The 16303-nt window shown below is 36.8% G+C and overlaps 1 protein-coding gene across 1 annotated transcript in view; it reads left to right on the forward strand.

Annotated features, from left to right (window-relative positions):
• LOC127154150 (uncharacterized) overlaps nt 1-16303 on the forward strand; it is a 104323-nt gene that overhangs the window by 38249 nt on the left and 49771 nt on the right. The window contains exons 12-16 of the mRNA XM_051095558.1: nt 9014-9187; nt 9361-9531; nt 12955-13128; nt 13349-13522; nt 13795-13965. Of these exons, the coding sequence (XP_050951515.1) occupies nt 9014-9187; nt 9361-9531; nt 12955-13128; nt 13349-13522; nt 13795-13965 (864 nt within the window). The remainder of the gene's footprint in view (nt 1-9013; nt 9188-9360; nt 9532-12954; nt 13129-13348; nt 13523-13794; nt 13966-16303) is intronic.

Below are 16303 nucleotides of genomic sequence, written 5' to 3' on the forward strand. Positions count from 1 at the left end.
GATGTCTGGACCATTGTTATATTTTGCTTAAAATAAGTGTCTTTTAAAGTGCCCCTATTATGCCATTTGAAAGGTTGCTAATATTGTTTTAATAGACTCCCAAAACAGGTTTACATGTATGCAAGGTCAAAAAACACTTCAGTTTTCTCCAAAAATAGATTTAATTTGACCCTATTTCTAAATGATTCATAAACGACTCGTGCGAAGCTGTTTGAAGAATCAGTTTGTCTAAACCCCTCCTTTCCGTGAGCCCTCACTGCTGTGATTTGTCAGATGGCGCAGTCCTTTATGATTGGTCTACCATGTACAGCGTGTCGGAGAACGAAACGCCCATTGCCATAACTGACTGACAGCCCTGGAGACTTGTCAATACATAGAAAATATGGCATCGATTTTACCATACCAATTCCAGCCAGAGTCTGACGATGAAACGGCTGAAATGGCTGATTGACAAGTTAGCACGGACTACCTTGGAAAGTGCTCGCAATTTGCTTTTATAACTGAACCGGGCACACCTCTATGTTGTAAACTTCAACACTGTATAATGCATTAAGGCGGCTTTCACACCGAACACGGAAAGCGCTGCGCTGCCGCTGGGTTCAGTGCAGCCCTTCGGAGCGCAGTGGTAAAAGTTCATTTGAACAACTAATTTAAACTTTGCTCCGCTGCGTGTCTGCTTTGGAAACAAGCCGTCCTCGCAGGGCGGAAGCAATTAAAACGAATGGGTTTCATAGCACAGCGCTTTCCGCATTTGGGGTGAACGCTGCTTCGTACGCCATCCTTTATCATTACTTAAACTAATGAGACAGACAGACAGTCAAGCTGCATCAATCACAAATTGTCAGACTACAGTGGGTCCACAGCTGAACAACAGAACTACAGAAGGAAGTGTGATTTAGTTGGTTAGCAAGACATGTGCAGGGTTGTTACACAACATAACATACAACTACCCATTTTGAACGATCGCTAGAAAATACAATCTTTGTAGATTCATCATCTTTTGGAAGTGAATATAAAACAGTTTTACTCACAGCGTATGATACAGCGTCTTCCGTATAATGTATGTGTAAATTTCCATGTGACGTAAACCACATGGAAATGTATGCGCGGGGCAAGTTGTTTGCGATGTAGATCATGGGTGGACATTATGCAAATCTGTTACTTCGTGACGTGTGGCCGTAATAGAAAAAGATTTGAAATCCTGACGACTCGTTTAGGCAAATGTGAGTCGACTCTTTTTTTTGATAGACAATAACTTTATGTATCGTGCACTGTCGGCTTCACAACTTTGCAGATATTTTATGTTCGCATACAGCTACATAACACACTGCATGAAAGATCATATTTGAAAACGCATAATAGGGGCACTTTAAAACAAATAAACGTATATGGTGAACAGAAAAAAATTAACTAGTAAAGTCAAGACACGTTTAGTTATATAGCACTTTATACAATACAAATAGTTTCCAAGCAGCTTTACAGATACAAACAAGAAAAAGTAAATTAGTGATGCAAACAGAATTCAATTCTGCTGTAAAGCAACTCTAAAAAGACAATAGTAAATAATCATTATTCAGTTAAAATCAGTTCAGTGTTGATCCAGTTTTGTTCAGTAAATGTGTAAAGTTCATCAATTTAAGAGTGAGTTTAATTCATTTATAAAGCAGCTGTGGTTCAGTTCTCATCCAACAGTGACATTTTTAGTATTTTCAAAATATTAATTGTTTTTCCTTGCCCTCTACAAATGATTTTTCTAATTATAATTGTTCATTATGAAATACTCTTTAACAGTTTTTTTTTTTAATGTTACTTTTGCAAAATAATAATAATAATAATAATAATAATAATAAATAATAGTAAAAAAAACTGGAATGGAGTTGGACAGATAATATATATCAGGGCTCGAGATTAACGCTTGTCCACTTGTCAGCTTGTCCGGGACTAGTGGATTTTGTAAAGGGGCATTTGAATATGAAATGTACCTGCCTGACTGGACAAGTAACCTGATTAAAACATCAATCACAAACAATAACCAGGGCAGCACCGAAACTTTGGTGAGAATGATTCTGATTTTATTAATTTCAGTGTAAACGGTGACTGATAATGGACAATAGCTTATCAAGGTTGCGTCAGTTGAGGCTCGTGCAGCCTGCCTGACTCACAGAAAAATCAAAACTATTAGGCATACAAAGAAACAAACACTAACAAATATACTGCGGTAGAAAAAAAGATAAATATTGTATAAAACATAATATAGGTAAGCAACATCACTTTTTATACAGCAGTAGTTCAATAAACAAGTAGTTAATATTAACTGACTTACATTTTAGGCAGATTATTGACATTTTTTGCTAAAGAAAATATTTCCAAGCAAAGCCGCAGCAGAACAGTCACGCATCTCTGAGCAACACACAGTGGTGTTTCGTTACTGAATGATTCAGCATTCATAAAGACAGTCATTTATTGAATGAATTAGCTGTTTGAGTGACTTTGCCGCCACCTAATGGTGGTTTGGATACATTTTTAAAAGCATCACTGCATTAATATTAATGCATTAATATGTTAAAAAAGGGAACCATTTATCTTATAACATTATTTATGCATTTGCAATTTTAATGATACAATGGCAAATTGCAATTATTTTATTTTACATTTACATTTATTCATTTAACAGATGCTTTTATTCAAACCGACTTACAAGTTTCGAAAGAAATGAGTTTTCAGCAGACACTTGAAAGTTCTTAGGGAGTCGGCATTCCGGACAGTGGTGGGAAGATCATTTCACCAGCCAGGAACGGTGTAAGAGAATGTTCTGGAAAGTGATTTTGTGCCTCTTTGTGATGGTACAACAAGGTGTCGCTCACTGGTGGATCTCAGACTTCTGGAGGGAGTGTAGATTGGTAGCAGTGAGTGGAGGTAGGCAGGCGCTGAGCCTGTGCCTGTTCTATATGCAACCATCAGTGTCTTGAATTTGATGTGAGGCGCAACCGGGAGTCAGTGCAGGGTGATAAAGAGAGGTGTGACATGGGCCCTTTTGGGCTCGTTAAAGACCAGTCGTGCTGCTGCATTCTGAATCATTTGCAGAGGTTTGATTGTGCGTGAAGGAAGACCGGCTAGAAGAGCATTGCAGTAGTCCAGCCTAGAAATGACCAGGGCCTGGAGCAGAAGTTGTGTGGCCTTCTCTGTTAGAAAGGGCATGATCTTTCTGATGTTGTGTAATGCAAATCTGCAAGATCAAGCAGTTTTAGCTATATGGTCTTTAAAAGTCAGCTGGTAATCAAAGATTACACCAAGATTTCTGGTTGAACTTGATGGGGTAATTGTTGATGAACCTAGTATGAGGTGTATGAAAGATTGCTTGGAGAAGGTGAGAGGGGATAGGATCTAGTAGGCATGTTGTAGGATGGCTGGAGAGGGGAAGTTTGGATACTTCTGCTTCAGCAAGGGGACAGAAGGAGAAGAGTGGGGTGTTAGCTGTGGATGTTTTCTGTATTAGTTCCTGTATGTGTGGAGCTGAGAACTGGCTGCTGATAGTTGTAGTTTTGTTGGTAAAGAAGGTGGCAAAATCATCGGCTGTTATAGAAGTGGTGGGAGGTGGTGTGGGAGGGCAGAGGAGTGAATTGAATGTTTTGAAGAGGTTAAGTGATTTGGCAGTATGGACTTGAGCAGAGAAGGATGAAAGCAAAGACTGATACATACTCAAGTCAGATGGATCTTTAGATTTGCGCCATTTTCTCTCTGCTGCCCTGAGTTTGGACCGATGTTAGCAAAGAACATCAGATACCCAGGGGTTAGGAGGGGTGGCCCGTGCTGGCCTGGAAGAGAGAGGACATATATTCTCTAGGCAAGAAGTTAAAGTAGAGCATAAGGTATCAGTAGCTGCATTAACCTCTAGAGATGAGCAAAGGGTTGTAGAGGGAAGAGAGGAGGACACTACAGAGGAAAGATGGAAGGGTGTAAGGGAGCGTAGGTTTCGTCTAAAAGTAACAGTAATCATATTTTATTTATATTATAATTATTTATAATTGATGTTATTAATAAAATGTAAGAACATCAAATGATGACACGCACATTTAGTAAGGTTAGAAAAAATATTGCCCTTTGTTAAGCTAAAAAGTGTCCTAGAAATCAATTGAAAGCAAATATCACAAATATACTGATTAAAGTAAGATCCTAGAGCAGTGATGAAACTATTGCTTCAGAAAGGATTATAAATTAGTGATCGACCGATATTGATTGTTTTATTACTGATACCGATACCGATTATTTGCATAATTATGTGCCCGATAACCGATATGCAGGAGCGATATTTATTTACTGTTAAAGTAAATAAAGTAAATCAGTGCCTAAAGTAAGTCCATACTTCACTTTGGTTTTTCCTCCTTTAAGTCATGCTACAAAGTGTTGAAAATTAGCATATAACAAACAAAAATAACACAAAACATCGTATTTTATTGTATTTCTCAACTGGCATGTTATATCAGAATTACTAATATTGTTTTCGTCGTTCTATTCTGAAATGCCTGCTGACAGCACCGTTTATCTATGCATTTACATAGAAGTATACTCAAACTGTGATCGCTGGCAAAGATGACACATAATTTCCATAGGGTTGTACATATTTAGAAGTGTATTAGAAAAATAATGGTTATAGTACGTTAATATAATTGAGGGTGTTTTAAACAAGTGAATTTTGTTAAAAGTTACATGTGGTGGCCGTCAGAGCATCAATCCGGTGAGTGAACTTAGAGTATTTCACCCCGAGCCCGATGGGCCCTGACTTTTTTACGTCCCTAGGGCCGGGCTTCGGGACAATATTCACGTCATAGCTCAGATGCGGGCTGGGTTCTGTTTTATGCATCTTCTTATTTTTATACTTTGACATCCACAATTTATGGTGATGAAAAATTCTGCGCTGGTGAAAACAACACAAAACTTCACTTTCGCTTTCACTTTTGAGACCCGCTCGGAAGGCGTTTAGCGTCTCCATCAGCAGCAGCAGCGAGCGTGCCTTCAACGCAGTGGGAAGAGATCCGTTTTCAAGTGCACGCAATAGGCTAAAGCTTGCTGCAAAGTGAAAGTAATTACCATGAATGTAAAAGGGGAAAATAGTAAGGAGATTTTTTAGATTTATTAATAAACTAGTGTTTTGATTTCAGGAAAAAAAAAATGCCGATCCGGACTCGCCATCTTCTCTTTGGACGCGCCTTTAAAAAGCATCATTACAGATTACATAATGAAAGAGTTTTTGTTTTCAATTTGATTTACTTATAGGTATATTTACATAGGTAATATTTATAATGTCTGTGCGGTTTGTATTCGCTGAGTTTCGGTTTATTTTTGTGAAGCGCTCCTGTTAAGACAACAGAAAGCGCATAATGATTGTTTTACAAAAGCACTGTTTGCAACGTTTTGTTGATACTATGAGTGCACACAAATAAAAGTAGACCCTTTACAGTTCCGAATGATGCATTACTCTACCTTTATGAGCAAAAATGACGGAATAATCAAATTGTTTCCACTGAAAGAGATGTGATTAGTAATCGTGCTGGCGCCTCCGTGTCCTGTAAGCAGCTTTAGCTTCCACTCTCCGCACAAACCATTGGGTATGTGCCTAATAGCGCACATTTATCCAAGTTTAACATTGAAACTAACATTGCTTTATACTTTAAGTCTTTTAGACCTATATCTATAGATTTTATTTAAGGCAAGGATTATTGTGAGTGAGTTCGAGCTATTTCTTATGATGGTTTAAGCTTATATGTGACTTCATAAGACTATAATGAACATACATCAGAGAGAGAATTAAATTCAGCGCTTTCATTTCCAACATGTGCTCATTCATGGCTGTATATTATTTAATTCAAGCAAAGTTATGTTTATTGGGACAGGACTTGAATAAATTTACGTGACTGTAAGTTTGTCTCTATTTCTTAGAGCCAAGTTGCATAAACTAGTTACATATCAGGCATTTATGTATCACATTTAATAGGAGCATTAATGGCTGTTATATTAAATAAAGTTGACTAATTACAGCAAAGCAAGAAAGTAGGCTATGCTTTACCTTTGCACGCCCTTGTTGTCCGGTCTCCCCTCCGGCGCACTACATGCCGCAATTCTCAAAACAACCACAAGATGGTGGCGTTTATCGGTGAACCCGATATTACAAAACCGATAACCGATTATGGTAAAATGCTTAAATATCGGGGAAAATATCGGTAAATTGATATATCGGTCGGTCTCTATTATAAATACACCAAAGCAAGGCCTTTTTTTTTTTTTTTTTTTTTTTTTTTTTTTTTTTTTTTTTGCCCCAGGCAAGTAACTTTTTTTAGTCAAGTGAATGACTGATTTGTATCTGTTGTATCTCTTGGACAGATACAACAAACTATTTCTGTCAGGGTCTCTGTCATCTAACATAATGGCAGTTTAGTTCAGGATAAAGTCTGACTCAATGAGGAATATCGGAAGGCCAAGTCCTAAATGCAGATGAAAGGAGGAGCTGGGGATGGAGTGTTAGGCGTTGTATTCCTATAGGTAGACGTGGGTCAGCTGAGAATCAAATATTACAAGCTTGAATGACATGACCTGCCAAATGTAACACTACAGTTATTTACTGCTTTGTTTTTTTAATCATTTTAGTGAAAATATGTTTTTGAAAGTCTGTTTTGCTGCTGTTTTTATCTGCAGCTCTTTAGCGGTGTAGAGAAGCAACACACATGGAGCAGAAATTGTTTGAATAAAGCGTGTTTGGCTCTAGGTAAAAACGATTCTAAGGGCACTGATCAGAGAGGAGGCCCGACACAATTCTACTGCCTTAGAGTGTTAGTAAAATGTGTAAGATGGCAAGATATGAGACTCATAATACGTTATAACTATGAGGAGGTAATCATACACTTAAAAGCTATAACCACAAATCTACTAAAACTCTAAGGCAGTGGATCCCAACCACATTCCTGGAGGCCCCCCAACACTGTACATTTCGCATCTCTCCTTTTGTCTGACACACCCATTTCAGGTCTTGGAGTCTTTACTAATGAGCCGATTATCTGAATCAGGTGTTTTGATTAAGGAGACATGGAAAACATGCAGTGTTGGCGGGCCTCCAGGAATGTGGTTGGGAACCACTTCTCTAAGCAGTGTTAGTTGACATGTAGTTGGAAAATAGCTTATTGTCATTAGACTAGGGGGACAATCAAAATAAACTGTAATATAATGTAAAAAAATAAATGTAATATGACATAGTCCATTATAAATTAAGTAGATTTTATATGTTGTCCGTTGTGTGTTATAAATAATCATAATCTTAAAAGTTATAACCTCAAATACTCAAGTATTATAGTGTATTATAATTGTTGTTATGATTATTCATGAGATGATATAACATATTATAAGGTGTTTTATGATGCATTATGCATTCATTATAATGCCTTAGAAATACCATTATAATGTATTATAAATAGGGGCTTCATAGAAAGTGTTACCTGATTGGGTTGAAAAGAAAGCTACATTTCAGGTGTTCAGTCTCTTTTGACCATGAAGAGCACAAGTGTACCTCACAAATGAGGAGCATCAGAAGGTTGATTTGATGTTAAATTGATGTCTAACAATTTAAAGTTCTCTTTTTTGTTTGAATCGATATTGTTACGTGTCTTTTGTGTTTTGAGTTCTGTCTTCATTGTGTTTTTTTTTTTTTTCCCCTGACTTAGTTTTCCTGTGTTTCCTGATTCTTATTCCATTCACCTGTCCCTTGTTAATTATCCCCATTAGTCCCTTGTTTAAGTTAGTACTTATAGCCCTGCCCTTCCATAGTTTCTTTGTCCTGTCTCTGTTGTGATTTAAGCGGTTGTTCTCCCTGGTTTTTCCTCTGGATTTATTAAATATTCTGTTTGCATGGACTTTCTGCCTCCTTCGTGTTTCTCACTCAAAGACAGGACCATCAAAAAATGAAGTGAGCTGAGGACTTTATATTAAGCATCCAGCAAGGTGGACGACCTTTGGAGCATTATGTGGAGGAGTTCCTGAGTGTTTTCCATCTGGTGAGCTGGAGTGATCATATGCTTAATGCATGCTTCCGGATGGGACTAGATGATGATAATTTATTCCGATTCCTGTCTCCTAATGATTGTTATAGACCTGTAGCAGACTTTATAAATTATGTTCTTGATTTAAATGGTTCCAAGTTTTTTTGTTGATTTGGAGGATTCTAATCCTCCTCCCATCTGGAAGTATGCACATGCTCCAGCTCACCATAAACCAGCTCCCTCCACATACTGCTCCAATGGTTCCACTCCATCTGTTGCACCTGCTGGTTTGCAAGGGCCAGAGTCCGTTCCAGCGCGCCCTCCAGAGTCTGCTCCAGTGCTATTGGAAATGGGACTTCCTCCAGATTCTGTCTGCTCCACCATGGCTTCCTGAGCTCCCTGACCCACCATGGCTTTCTGAGCTCCCAGATCCGCCCTGGAGGCCCTTCCTGACTCCACCTTGTTCAAGCCCTGCACCAGCCTCCAGGGTGCCGCCCCAGATGGATATGTTGCAGCGCAGAACGCGCCTTTCCGGGAGGGGGCGATCTGTCACATGTCTTTTGTGTTTTGAGTTCTGTCTTCATTGTGTTTTCAGTGTGTTTTTTTTTTTTTTTTTCCCCTGACGTAGTTTTCCTGTGTTTCCTGATTCTTATTCCATTCACCTGTTGCTTGTTAATTATCCTAATTAGTCCCTTGTTTAAGTTAGTACTTTTAGCCCATAGTTTCTGTGTCCTGTGTCTGTTGTGATTTAAGCAGTGGTTTTCCCTGGTTTTTCCTCTGGATTTATTAAATATTCTGTTTGCATGGACTTTCTGCCTCCTTCGTGTTTCTCAACCAAATGATCCGTTACAGATATTCAGTTGTCAGATTTTGCTTTACAGTTTTAGTTCCTTTGTATAAGGAATAAAACAGAATTCTGTTATGGATTTAGGTCATTTCTATAATAACTGATTAATCATCTGAATGTGACATTTTCATTCTGGGTCTAGGCTTTCAGACTGCAGTATCACTGAAGAAGGTTATAAAGCTCTGGCTTCAGCTCTGAGATCAAACCCTTCACACCTGATAGAGCTGGATCTCACAGGAAATGATCCTGGACAATCAGGAGTGAAGGAGCTCAATGATTTACTACAGGATTCAAACTGTCAACTCAAGACACTGAGGTAAAATGTGATGAAATAATGTAAAATTATTTACATGCAGGCAGTTTATTTATAAAACAATATTTCATTAATACAGTTTATAAATCCATTCCTTTCACAGTGCTTCAGAGTCAGATGTTGTTTTTCACCAAGTTTATTTATGAAATGAAGTTTCTTCATCTTCTCTTCTGCAGGTTTTTGGGTCCTGCTGCAGATGAAGCCTGTCAGTATGTGACTGGAATTGTGGGTAAAAACCCGTTACTCCTGAGAGAACTGAATCTGAGTAAACATGAACTAGGAGACACACGAGTGAATCAGATCGCTGCTCTACTGCAGGATAAACACTGTCAACTCAACACACTGATGTGAGTGTTTGACATGTATTAATGCTAACATTATTGAGTGGGAATAAACTAGGAATTTATGAAAAGTAAATATTTGTTTTCTGTTGGAAAAACCACAATGCAGATTGGAAAAACTGAAGTGTTTTTTTTTTTTTTTTTTTGTGCAATATTCATTGTGCTCTAGGAGTTAGTGTATCACATAAACAATAATCCTATTTTTCAGAATATTTGCACAATCACAAATGTACAATAAACATGCTACTGAGTAACTTTCATACCTAAATTTCCTTTTTGTAAATAGAGCAAACCATAGGGCAGAACCGTTATTTAAGTATGAAACTACAACTGCCAGTAGGTGGCAGCAAGTGACTGTCTAAATTAGTAAGTTGAATCTTTAAATCAGCTGATTGGTTTAAAATGCTAATTTATTTAACTTTGCAAATGATCATACTTATAGCCTGATTGAATTATTTACTGGTCCTTGTAACACTGAGGAATAAAAACACTGTGCTGCTCTGAGATGCATCGGTTCTGTTGTTTGTTGTATTTACAAAATATGAATTTGTGTACGAAAAAGTTACTCAGTAATTTGTTGTTTATTCTACATTTGTGATTGTGCAGATATTTGGAAAAACAAATAAATATTTGTGCTTTTTTCATTATCTTACAAACATATTAATAGCTAAAGTCTATTTACATTGTAATCAGCACAAACTGGGCTACAATAATATGCAAGCAACAGTAATGTACATGTTTGTGTTTTTGAGAAAACAATGTGTATGCGTGGTTAGTGAAAAACTACAGTTTTTAAGTCACTGAAATAAGGCTATGAAACACATTCAGAACATCAGTTCACAAGACTTTTGAGAACTGGATGTGGTAGGCTAGAGTTTTGTTTCTGCAAAATGATGTGAAAATCATCTCGTTCAGTCGTTCACAAAAAGCAATATACTTATTTAAATTTTCTAAGACATGTTTTGTGATCGAAAGGGAATATGCGAGGGAGTGACAATGGCCATTGAATATTTAGTGATTCACACCTGAGAGACAAAAAGATAATTAGTGTAGCTACTGTTCAAACTAAGAAAAGGAAGATTTGTTAAACCAGAGCTAAGAGATTAATAATGAACATTTGATCAGATATAACTGCAGGAAAAGTTTATGAGATGCATTATTTGAATGCTTGGCTAAAAAGATGTGTCTTTAATCTAGATTTAAACAGAGAGAGTGTGTCTGAACCCCAAATGTTATCAGGAAGGCTGTTCCAGAGTTTGGGTGCCAAATGTGAAAAAGCTCTACCTCCTTTAGTGGACTTTGCTATCCTAGGAACTACCAACTGTCCAGAGTTTTATGACCTTAGGGAGCGTGATGGACTGTAGCGTGGTAAAAGACTAGTTAGGTACGCAGGAGCTAAACCGTTAAGTGCCTTATAGGTAAGAAGTACTATTTTGTAGCTGATGCAGGACCTAATAGGTAGCCAGTGCAGAGACTGTGAAATTGGGGTAATATGATCGTTATATGATTTCTTTGACACTGATCTAACCGCAGAGATGTGAACAGATGGTGAGTAATTCCTGAAAACTGTTTTCTGAATTCTGTTCAACAAGTAACACAAGTAAATCATACCTGATATTTAAGTGCTTGCAAAACTCATCAGTAGTCAAGGAACTTGTGTTACCAATAGAAAAATCAGTGTAGTTGAAGATCTGATGTTGGTACAGTGCTCTCAGAGGAAAAGTTTGCAGGATTCATCTGTTGTGCAGGTATCAGATCACAAACAACTAAAGCAAAACAAAAAAAAAACATCTGTTAGCATGTTAATATCAGTAGCAAATTAAAGAAACCTTGCTAAATAAAATCATTAGTTCTATAATTTCTATCCCAAAAAAATGTTCATATAGGTATCTGGTCACTAAAATAAATAAATAAATGAATAAATCAGTGAGCATGTTGATAGGCCTGGAGCAATGTTGTTACATTAGCAATCAATAATATTGCCCATGTGATTTTATAGCTATCATATGCACACACATGCTTTGTATTTATTATTATACAGTATAAAAACAACATCTGAGAAACTAAATTATTATTAAGCACATTATGTACACATTTGAGAAGATATTTGCAGACAGAATATTCAACAGACTGGTCTAAGCATTAGAAATTACTTTTATATCGTCTAAACATTAGCCCTACTTTAATGTCCATTTATTTATGAAACATAAAACATTCCAGACGCATTACAGATTAAAAAGCATTAAAAAGTTGCCTATGATATTTCAAAATGTTGCACTCGATTTCACACATTTTAGTCAGGAATTATAGTTTTGGAAAAAGTCCAACTAGTAAATGCGTTCAAGTTTATGTCACAACTGCACATTATCTAATGCCAATAAGAAACATTACTTACACTGTATAAGATCCTCTCATCAGCTGTCTGTAGCCGTGCTCGCGTTCTGTTTGTGAGATAAACAAGCTTAGCCTGTTCCTCTCAGCGTGTCCTCATCTGGAGTAAATACAAGGCTTTTTCTGACAGTATCCGACACAAACATGTTGCTGCTTTGTTTGCGAGTTGATGTGGGCGTTAATTTCGTGCGTCTCTCACGTGGATGTTTGTAATAACAATAGCGCCGAACAGCGTGTGGGCGTGATCTAATTAGATGTAATGAGCTCAGAGGGGAAAAACAGGACATGGCATTGGTTTCATACAGATTACTTAAACACAGAATATGCGTTTTCGATTAAATTTAGTTCATTTAAAAGTAGACACTGCAAGCTTTCTATAGATATATCTCTCATGTTTGTGTGTCATGTATTTGCTGAGTTTTAGTACATTTTAGTGACGCATTTCAACTGGATATTCATGGAGACTGACATCCTGTATATTTTCTTTATTTTAAAAAAACCACAAACATTTGTTAATATGTTGAGCATACAGAAATAAAAGTAAACTTTCTACAGATTCAGGTGATGTATTACTTTTATGTGTCCAATCAAAATTGAGGGAGCAATTCAAGTTCTTTTTGCTGTCATCTGGAAAATATGCGAGTGCTCCTGCCGGCGACTTAGCCGACCCCAGGACGTTAACTAGCAGGGATCCTCAAATCTTTCCTGCGGAGTTTAGCTCTAACCCTAATGAAACACACCTGAGCATGTTAATCAATGTCTTCAGGATTATTAGAAAATCACAGGTATGTGAGTTTGATCAGGGTTGGAGCTAAACACTGTGGATTTCATGAGACAGATTTGAGGATCCCTGTCTTATAGCATGTATGTTATAAAAACAGAAACTCATTGAATGACTGTTTATATGTTTTTAACATCTTTGTCTTTTTAGTGCACCTGTTTACTTTTTTCAGTCTAGAACATGTACTTGTGTGACAATCTGTGTTATAAGGAAGAATAACATTTAATTATTTATTTATTTATTTATTTTTTTAATAGACTTTCAGACTGCAGTATCACTGAAGAAGGTTATAAAGCTCTGGCTTCAGCTCTGAGATCAAACCCTTCACACCTGATAGAGCTGGATCTCACAGGAAATGATCCTGGACAATCAGGAGTGAAGGAGCTCAATGATTTACTACAGGATGGACTTTGTTCATTAAAGACCATCAGGTAAAAAAAAAAAAAAAAAATGAAATATTTAAAAATGATTCACAAATGTGAAATCAGCTGTATGAAAATAGATAGAAGGGTCAAATGCACCATTGTTGAATAGGAATGACATGAACTGGAATTAAATAGCAGTTCAGAGAAATTCAGTAGACACCACATAATTATGGCAAAAATAATATAAAAATATAAATGATGTGAAATCCTTATCTGCTTCCTGTAGGTTTTTGAAAAGTCCTGCTGCAGAGGAAGCATGTGAGTATCTCACTGGAGTTCTGGGTAAAAGTCCATTACTACTGAAAGAACTGGATCTGAGTGAAGATAAATTAGGAGATCTGGATGGGGAGAAACTCTCTGCTCTTTTGATGGACTCTCATAGCAAACTGGAGAAAATAATGTGAGTGAACATGATTTATACATTGCAACCTCTTTGATTATTCATTATTAAAGACTGTCAGTCACATGTGTAATCAGATATGAAGAGCTGTTGATCTGATGTGTGTTGAATATGTGCTAAATAATAATAATCAAGCGTTACGTTAGTTCAGGCAGAACACGTCAGTCATGCTCACATCAGCTGATACCGCCGACACTAACAGTATGCAATATAACTATAATAAATATATATGATGAAAGTGGCCATTACTGAAATGCTGTTTTTGTGTTCAGGCTGCATAATTGTGAGCTGACAGAGAAAAGCTGTTCAGTTCTAGCTACTGTTCTGTCCTCCAAAACCATCCTGAAAGAGATGAACCTGAACAACAGTCGTCTGCTGGACTCAGGAGTCAAAGAGATCTGTGAGGGACTGAAGAATCCTGTGTGTGAGCTGAAGATACTGAAGTGAGTACATTTCACCAACAGCTACACTCAACACCACAGCAATGAGATCAATATTGCACATTGGTTAATGATGGGAATATTATATGTGACCCTGGACCACAATACTAGTCATAAGGGTCCATTTTTTTAAAAAATTGAGATTTATACATACATACATTTATACAACATCTAAAAGCTGAGTTAATAAGCTTTCCATGGATGTGGTTTGTTAGGATAGAACAATATTTGGCCGAGATACAACAATTTGAAAATCTGGAATCTTTGGATGCGAAAAAATGGGTACAAATGAGGTTCTTAGCAATGCATATTACTAATCAAAAATTAGGTTTTGATATATTTAAGTTAAAAAATGTACAAAATAGCTACATGGAACATGATCTTTACTTAAAGGAGAAGTTCACTTCCAGAACAACAATTTACAGATAATGTACTCACCCCCTTGTCATGCAAGATGTTCAAGTTTTTCTTTCTTCAGTCGTAAAGAAATTATGTTTTTGTTTTGTTTTGTTTTTTTGAGGTAAAAAAAGCATTTTTCTCCATATAATGGACATCGCATTTGGGATAGTTTGAAGCCGCATTTAAACTGCATTTTGGAAGTTCAAACTCGGGGCACCATATCAGTCCATTATATGGAAAAAAAAATTGTAAATGTTTTCCTCAAAAAGCATAATTTCTTCACGACTGAAGAAAGAAAGACATGAACATCTTGGATGACAAGGGTGTGAGTACATTATCTCTAAATTGTTGTTCTGGAAGTGGAATTCTCCTTTAATATCCTAATGATTTTTTACATAAAACAACAAAAAAAAGATCATTTTGAACCATACAATGTATTTTTGGCTATTGCTACAAATATACCTGTGGTACTTAAGACAGTTTTTGTGGCCCAAGGTCACATCTATGTTTAAAAAAAAAAAAAAAAAAAAAAAAAATGTGCTGTTCAACTGCACACACACATATGCACTGTAACCTGTATCATTTCATAGCAAAGCATAAATGAAAGAAACTAAGGTTTACAGAACCTCAGACACTTTGATCTTCTGAGACAGACAATGCACACAGTGAATTAAGGTACAGACATCTCTTTCCACCTCTCACTGAGAGAAGATGTGAGAAAAGCCCCTTTTCACCTATTCCTTCCATCCACTTCCCCTCACCCATCTCCTCTCACTCAGCTCACTCAGAATGGCCAATAGCATAATATTGTATAATGTTCTACATGAACACAAGTGAGATCCATAGTCATGTACCAAACATTTGAATCATTTGAATTGTCACTGTGTGTCTGGTACAGTGGTCTCATTCTCACAAGAAGTAAACTAAAAGTAAACAGATCCTAAGAGTTCAGAGATATTTTGCTCACTGTTGAGGGTGTACTATTTCCCAGTGTCTTTCATGCAAATTACCATCTGTCCCCAAAAGGTGCAAATGATCAAGTCTAGGAATTGATCAATGCAAATTCAAATTGTTAGTTCCTGTCTCCTTCTTGGGGGATATCTGTCTGGGTCTGAAGTACTTAAAGAAGTCTAGCAAAAAGATCAGGGCGCTTTCTTTAGCCAGAATGAGCCCGTGGTACAAAGTGTGTTGACACTTGTTGTATTTTTCTCAAGTCAAGTATGCATCTTACTCCTAGATTCATCTTGGCAGTCTTGATGTCTTGTATTGATTTAATATCTTTGAATTCTCTGTATAATTGGTATAATGCATATTTACCTGACTGACAATAAATTGTTTCTCAAGTAGATTAAGTGAAGGCGTATGTTACCACAAATATGCGTCCAGGTTTAAGTACATACTAGATCTCAGGTTAGATGGAGCATGGGGCACATCAGGTGAGATTCTAGATTTCTGACTGATTGACTTTAGTTAAGTTGTTGTGCAGTTGCATTAACTATGGGGGGCTAGACAAAATACTATTGGAGTACTAGCATGGTTCGGGCATATGTCATAGTACTAGCCATAACCTCTGGTTATTGTCTCAGCTTTATTCAAGTTGTTGTATAGTTAGACTAACTATAGGGGGCTAGATAAATGCTTTAACTAAGTTGTTGTTTTTTTTTTTGGCTAGTAGAAGTTCTGAATGGCTGTTAAATGTAAAAAAAAAATGGCTGGTCAGTGATTTATTTTGAGCTTATAACATGAATTTGGAAGGTACACTTCATTTTATGTTCATTTTTTCCAACATTTTTTGGCAGATGATGTTAACAGATTTCACCGGATTTGTGCAATAAAGTGTTTATAAACCTGAACTAAACAAAGAAACTTGAAGGTCACTATGTCATTTTCCACCAAAATAAAAGCCTGAGGGCTTAACATTTGAAAGGAAAGATATTACTAC

The sequence above is a fragment of the Labeo rohita genome, chromosome 22 (genome assembly GCF_022985175.1).
Source record: "Labeo rohita strain BAU-BD-2019 chromosome 22, IGBB_LRoh.1.0, whole genome shotgun sequence".
Taxonomy (NCBI): Eukaryota; Metazoa; Chordata; class Actinopteri; order Cypriniformes; family Cyprinidae; genus Labeo; species Labeo rohita.